This window comes from Salvelinus fontinalis, unplaced genomic scaffold (genome assembly GCF_029448725.1).
Source record: "Salvelinus fontinalis isolate EN_2023a unplaced genomic scaffold, ASM2944872v1 scaffold_0562, whole genome shotgun sequence".
Lineage (NCBI taxonomy): Eukaryota > Metazoa > Chordata > Actinopteri > Salmoniformes > Salmonidae > Salvelinus > Salvelinus fontinalis.
In genome coordinates this window covers 28231-35841 of record NW_026600771.1, presented here as the reverse complement: position 1 = coordinate 35841, position 7611 = coordinate 28231, and the positions used below count along the sequence as shown (strand labels likewise).

General features: G+C 42.8%; 1 protein-coding gene and 1 non-coding gene across 2 annotated transcripts; both read right to left on the bottom strand.

The window, feature by feature from the left end:
* Positions 1 to 877: 877 nt before the first annotated feature.
* rpl18a (ribosomal protein L18a) lies at positions 878 to 5963 on the bottom strand. The gene is made up of 5 exons (XM_055914420.1): positions 5874 to 5963; positions 4673 to 4852; positions 3131 to 3260; positions 2212 to 2321; positions 878 to 1031 (listed from the first exon to the last, which is right to left on the bottom strand). Exons 1-5 carry the CDS (start codon positions 5889 to 5891, stop codon positions 939 to 941), a joined length of 531 nt encoding a protein of 176 aa, XP_055770395.1. The 5' UTR covers positions 5892 to 5963; the 3' UTR covers positions 878 to 938.
* On the bottom strand, positions 4974 to 5108 carry LOC129846477 (small nucleolar RNA SNORA68). The gene has a single exon (XR_008758259.1). It is a non-coding gene; the product is annotated as a small nucleolar RNA SNORA68 (small nucleolar RNA).
* Positions 5964 to 7611: the final 1648 nt, after the last annotated feature.

Below are 7611 nucleotides of genomic sequence, written 5' to 3'. Positions count from 1 at the left end.
ATAACTTTCCCCTTCATTTTACCGAATTGAGAACAACTTCCCCCGCTCATTTTACCGAATTAACGGTTACCAAACCTACCTGAAGTGTAGCCAGGCATTTAACCTTTAATGAAATCCGTCATGACAACCACAAGATGGCGCCAATTTATAGGAAATTAAAATGTGGAAGATGAGTGTGTGCCACAAACACGAAATACATTTAAAATATAAACCATTTAAATATACAGCAAACCATGACTAATGGCATGGGTATGATTTCTTTACAAATATTAGTGTGAAACTATTTGGCATTTTAAAACAAAACGCAAGAACTCTTAAAATGTGAGCTTCTAGTGGAAAAAGGGGGGGGGGGGGGTAAAAACGGCCTCTTCCCGGCCAATGCATTTATTTATTTACCGTTATTTTACCAGGTAAGTTGACTGAGAACACGTTCTCATTTGCAGCAACGACCTGGGGAATAGTTACAGGGGAGAGGAGGGGGATGAATGAGCCAATTGTAAACTGTAAATTTAACCTACAGATGGTGCAGATGAGCTCAACTATGTTTTTATTGGTAACTTTTATCTTTCATATATTGATCAGCAGTCATATGCAACGCATAATCTCTAAACGGTCATTATAAAGCCATAATTAGGGGCTGTTTTGTAGCAAATCTGTGGCAATGGTCCCAAATTCTCGCTCTTCACATTTCTGAACGTTAACTAATAACTTTTCACATAATATCCACCGACAACAATTCCCCCCCCCCCCTCCTGCAAAGCATTACGCAATACAACTCACGGCTCAGATAAATTAGTTATATCAAAACTTGCATGTCAGAAGTATCACAAAATCTTAGCCAAAAATGTGTTAAAAAATGTACTCAAAACAAAATGGCTTCTTTTCTACAATTAGAATTTTTATTGTCCCGCACAAAGTGAAAACAGAGGTTATTTCCTTTAGAAGAAGGTGTTTGGTCTCTTGGTGGTGAAGCGGGGCTTGTGTTGACGACGCAGGACCCTGTGGGGCAGGGGGAACTTGATCTTGGAGTCCTGAGGAGAGGACAAGACGAGATGTTTTAGGCAAAGACATGATATCATTTCATCTGACAGGCAGAAGAAACGCACACCTGATCAGGTGAGGCGCTGGTTAGCGGAGTAGAACGCTTAAAGGAAAAGGAGCGTCACACACAGGAGGAGCTGAGACGCAATAATTGAATAACAATGTTTTGAAACGTTCAAATGATTGCATCTGAGCTCCTAGCATTTCCATTAAGAAAATAAGGCACACATATAGCCGCTATGCTAACACTAGCTTGGTCTATTTGAACAGCAGATACCTACAGTCATCATAGCTACAATCATTTAAAAATCAAGTAGAAATCTATAGAATTTGCCTTAAAGTGGCAGGGGGAAGATAACTAGGGGGGAAAACTGTTTTGCCAATCATCCATTTACAACACCAACATAATTTTACAGAGTAACATCAGCATGTAGCCAGATTCAAAAAAACGCCATGTTTTAAGACTAGGAACATTAAACCTGGAAGAGGAATCTGGTGTTTTTGTCTGTCAGGTTTTATATCCGGAGCGGACCAATACAGAGCCAGACCAGAGAGAGACCCCCCGCGGCACATCGTACTCAGTTAAAACAGCAAGACACAATAAAACTTGGCATTACTATACGCTCACAATACCATTCGCATTGGCGTCATTTAGCAGACGCTCTTTTCCAGAGCAACTTATAGGAGCATTTGGGGTTAAGTGCCTTGTTCAAGGGCACAACGGCAGATTTTTCACCTAGTCGGCGCGGGGATTTAAATCAAATTGTATTTGTCACATGTGCCGAACACAACAGTGAAATGCTTACCTACAAATACTTAATAAATAAACTAAAGTAAAATAAATAAATAAATAAAAAGTAACAATAACAATACCGAAGGTATACACAGGGGGTACCGGTACAGAGTCAATGTGTGGGGGTACAGGTTAGTCGAGGTAATTTGTACATGTAGGTAGGGGTAAAGTGACTATGCATAGATAATAAACAGAGTAACAGCAGCAGAGGTCAAGGTAAATAGTCTGGGGGGACATTTGACTGTTCAGCAGTCTTGGGGGGGTAAGAAGCTGTTAAGGAGCCTTTTGGTCCTTGGCGTCCCGGTACCGTTTGCCGTGCGGTAGCAGAGAGAACAGTCCGACCCAGGGTGAATGATATACGATGTGTGTCGACTTACGTGGAACTGCTTGATGGCAGGTCTGCGGCATTTATTGGCAGCGATCTCCTGCACCTTCATGATGTGGATGGAGTGAGCACGGGCACGATGGCGAGCGCCCATATCACGATCTGGAGAACACACACAGACACACAAAACATTAGAATAACAAAAACACAGCTAGTGAGTATTGCCCTCCTGGAAGACTGGCCAAGTTAGTATTTTTAGCCTGGTTTGCTAACTAAGATGTACTGAGTAAATGGTAGCTGGTTTGCTAACTAAGATGCACTGAGTAAATGACAGCTGGTTTGCTAACTAAGATGCACTGAGTAAATGACAGCTGGTTTGCTAACTGGCTAGCTGTTAGATGGCAACATCAAGTTTCTTGGTTACAGCAGAGATACTCAATGTCCCCCTGGACCAAGTTCCCGGTTGCCTAAATAGTTTTTTTGTGTGGCAGATGTTTTATTTTTATTGGGCGGGGGGGGGGGGGGGAGCGGTAGTGTAACTCAGGTACACTTCCGTTAATACCGTATAGACCCAGTACGGTACAGAAACGGTATGTACATCTGGATAGTTCCCAAACCTAACACACAGAGACATCGGTAACTCTAAATTCACACTCTATTCTCCTGGGACGCATCTACAGCAGATACAAGCTGTTTTACTAAACATCATAAGGAACCATTTAATAATGATCACAGATCTTAAAACATGGCCTGTCCAATGAATCAATGGGTTAAATCCAGTGCACTCCAGACGTTCAGATTGCCCCTGTGTGGGCCCGGTCTAACTTACAGCACTGGCTGACGGTCCAGTGTACTAGACTGCAGGACATGGGGCCACACCGGGACATACTTACAGTACTGGGTGACGGTCCAGTGTACTACAGACTGTCAGACAGACTGCAGGACATGGGGCCACACTGGGACATACTTACAGCACTGGGTGACGGCTGCAGAAGTGGTCAGGTCTCTGTATTCTCTGTACATGTTGTGGGTTCCACTACGGGAGTCGTAACGCAACCAGATGCCAAAGTTCTTCACCTTCAGGGGAGTCTTCTCGTGCACCTGAGACAGAGGTGGGGGGAAATAAGAGTTAATTAGACAAGGTTCAACCTTACAGAACGAGACAACTTCCTGACTGACACCCAATCGACAGACAGGTTCAACGTTACAGAACCAGACGACTTCCTGACTGACAGCCAATCGACAGACAGGTTCAACCTTACAGAAGGAGACAACTTCCTGACTGACTGACAGGTTCAACGTTACAGAACGAGACGACTTCCTGACTGACACCCAATCGACACAGGTTCAACGTTACAGAACCAGACGACTTCCTGACTGATGGGATGAAAGACGGATGTACATTAGTGTTGCACGGTATACTGAAACTTCTGCACTTTTTTCAGATACAAAAAACATCCCGGTACAAGCATTTTTGTTACATTCTGTGCTTCTGTCAAACGGGTTTCACGTAATTGAAAGGGTCAAGTCTATCCGCACAATGCTTGTCCCCAACAGAAGGGATTGTGGGTCATCTGTAGCCCTGTGAAATCAGCTCAAAACCAGCTGAATAACTCAATGCATGTCACACTCCTATTTAAATGATGCATTCACCTGTACTGTGAATAGACCTAGTCTTCAGCTTGATTTAAGTAGTTTACCTAGAAATGTACCTTTCAAATAAATTATTAACATTGTGTTTTTACTAATCTACAAAATAACAATCGAATGTTTGATTGATTGTGCGTCACCCATAACACAATTGGTCCAGCATCCTCCGGGTTTGGCTGGTGTAGGCCGACATGGTAAATAATAATTTGTTTTCTTAACTGACTTGCCTAGTTAAAGGTTAAAGTAAAACTCAAGATACCCAACAACAGAACAGAGGTGTAACTGAGCTGCTCCATTCTTTGGCTAAAGCGCCATTTATTTGTGGCATCGTTTTGAAATCAAGCATCATGATGATATTGGAGTATCCTGACACTAAAACAGGAAGTCTAAATTCTGGTATTATCGTGACAACACGGGTGTACCTGGATATAATTTACTCATGTTTACCCTGAAAACATCTCATTTCCATTTCTACAGGTACAACGGGAGAGTACCACCAGACAAACGATGCACAAACGATGCAGCGATTGATTTTACATACAAATCTAATACCGGTCGAGCTCATCAAGTTTCCTTTCTCCTGTAATCTCTCTTTAAAGGGCATTGTCTTTAAATGTCTGTCAGGTTGTGTGTGTGTAACACTAACTTCCAGCCAGACCACTGACGCCATCCATTTCCATAATATAATAGTTCCATTTGCACATAATGAAATCTCAGTAAATAGAAAACACATTAAACATATGCATTCAATAATGGTGGATGTTGGCAGTTGATTTGTCTCCCCCCCCCCCACCCTGTTCCCTGGGAGACAAAGTACCACCCCATCCCACCCATGAGCCCACCCTGTCCCCTGTGCTACCTACCAGACCACAGTAGACTGTCTCTCCGTTGGCCTTCTTCATCTTCCTCAGCTGGGAGACAAAGTACCAGAAGCGAGACTTGGCCACCACATGGTTAGGAGCGAAGATCCTCATGCGGTAAAGAGGAGGGGTGGGGTTCTTAACCGAGGGCAGGAGGCGCCCAACGACTTTGTACTCCCTAAGCTGCGTGGATGGAGCAGGAGAGGAAGAAATGTGAGTAACGTGCAATACAAGCTGTCCATATATACCAGTCGCTAACTTAATTAAGACTATGATGGATACTGGATAAGACAAATATGTATTAAAATGTTGAACCTTGGATTCACTTTCAACGGCACATCAGCATCAGAGAAAGGCGACAAGGTACATCATGTTGATTTTAGCACACCTGACAAGATCATACCATTTATTTGATATGGCCTTTGGGTTAGGGTGCATTGCAATACATAAATAGGGGGGGAAAGGACTAAATTATATTAATACAATGCATGACATTTCCTACAGTCAACTGCATGATGTCAACATTAAGTTTGCTTTATGTACCAGGCGCAATGCCTTTAGCTTGGTAGCCAGCCAATCTTAGCCTGCTAACTTAGATATTTTACCGTTCTGAATGACACTAGCTAGTTATAGCTAACAACTACTTTCAGTTAACACAACTACTAATTACTTGTTTCGGGATTGACAAAATGTTTCTGGAGAGGATCATTAAGTTAGTTATGAGATGTGTATTTGTACTCGCTAATTGGCCAAGTTAGCCGGCTAGCAACGTGGCCTACGCCTGGGCAGGTATGTGGCAACTAGCTTACTAAAGTTAACAATCTAGGCTACTAGATACATGTTAGCTAGCACTTCGCGGACAATTTAACACACTTTGGGAAGAAGTGTACTGAAGAAAAATTGTTTGGAGAAAGGTGGCTAAATACATAGACGGGCATATTTGTTTCGTTCACCGTTGCCGCATCTTTTCCTAGCCAGCTGCATTGTTTCTCTATGGGCCCACATGGTCCAAAATCTCAAACGTGGACGCCATGTTACAGCCGCGGAGGCTTCAGTTTTATAAATGCAGAAAAATCGAACTATTTATATTGATTTAGCATCATGTGACTACATAAATCAAACGATTGGAGTTATATGTGCTCAAATCTGTCTATATAACTGACTTTCTGTGATTTAAAAAGGTTTAATAAACAATTTTACATACTGTGCCAGACGCCTTCATGGTGTCTCTCGCTGACTGCGAACTGGGAAAGAGGAAGTAGTAGGGCGGAAAATCCGGATGTCAAGTACAAAAAGGGGCGGGATCAAATTCTATAATTCCTCTGATTGGTTCGCTGTCAAGAGCGTTTATAAGCTGTAATAACCCAATACATTTTTTATGAACGTTTATTTATATTATTAGCTATGATTTTAGCACTATCTTTGACATTGTCAACGACAGTCAATCTTTGGCTGTATCAGAGAGTAGAACCCCCTCATATCTAATCAATTAGATTTATCTAATCAATCTGTCAGAATAGTCAAATATTCCCTTTCAAAACATTTATGCAATTGTTATCAGAATAAGGATTCCAAAAACATATATCTAGCCACAGACTTGTCGTGAAGGAAATTACGTATTTTTTTAACGTTTAATTAAAAAATAAAATAATTTGTGGGGAGAACTTCTTCCTGTGGTCATGACCCCAACGAAAATGTGACGTCTCCCATCCGTTCAATCGACACGCCGCAAGAAATCGACTCAAGGAATTCCTGCTCTGAACCCTTAGCCGATCTAAACAGACACACTAGAAGTGCTTCTTTTGGGCAATTTCTGACGATTTAGGATGTACTGACGGACGGAGACGATGAGATAAAAGTTAGCAATAAGGTGAGATATCATACATTTCGGTTTACTTCTGAATTGACTTTGTTCAACGGGCCTCGTAATCTTTCACCGAGAGCATTATGGTGGCACAATGTGAGGTAAACGTGTGCTGATGATGCGGGAAGAAAAACAGTCGGCGTAGCTCTAACGTTAATTTGATGTTGTGATGTGAGCCCTTAACCCCGAACGAAAGCCTTTTTGATAATATAAGTATAAAACCTGTATTTATCGTTGTTACCTTGTTAAGTAAACAAAGCTAGCTAGATATCCAGCTAACGTTATGCGACCAAGCCAGCACTCCACACACAAGAGCAACTTTTTGTGAGGAGTGTCTAACCAGACAGACACAGACGGTATATCGGTGCCCACTGTCCAGCCGCTAGCGAGTTAGCTAGTTAACGTTAGTCAATACTAGGTAACAGGCATCTAGGTTAAAATAGCTTATTAGCCCTCGCAAGGCTGCCGGCCCAGACAGCATCCCGCGTCCTCAGAGCATGTGTTAAACCAGCTGGCTGGAGTGTTTACGGACATATTCAGTCTCTCCCTACCCCACTTACTTCAAGATGTCCACCATTGTTCCTTGACCCAAGAAAGCAAAAGTACCTGAACTAAATGACCATCGCCCCACAGCACTGACTTCTGTCACCCTGAAGTGCTTTGACACTAGTTAAGGATCACATCACCTTACCCGAGGCCCTAAACCCACTAGTTAAGGATCATATCACCTTACCCGAAGCCCTAGACCCACTAGTTAAGGATCACATCACCTTACCCGAGGCCCTAGACCCACTAGTTAAGGATCATATCACCTTACCCGAGGCCCTAGACCCACTAGTTAAGGATCACATCACCTTACCCGAGGCCCTAAACCCACTAGTTAAGGATCATATCACCTTACCCGAAGCCCTAGACCCACTAGTTAAGGATCACATCACCTTACCCGAAGCCCTAGACCCACTAGTTAAGGATCATATCACCTTACCCGAGGCCCTAGACCCACTAGTTAAGGATCATATCACCTTACCCGAGGCCCTAGACCCACTAGTTAAGGATCACATCACCTTACCCGAGGCCC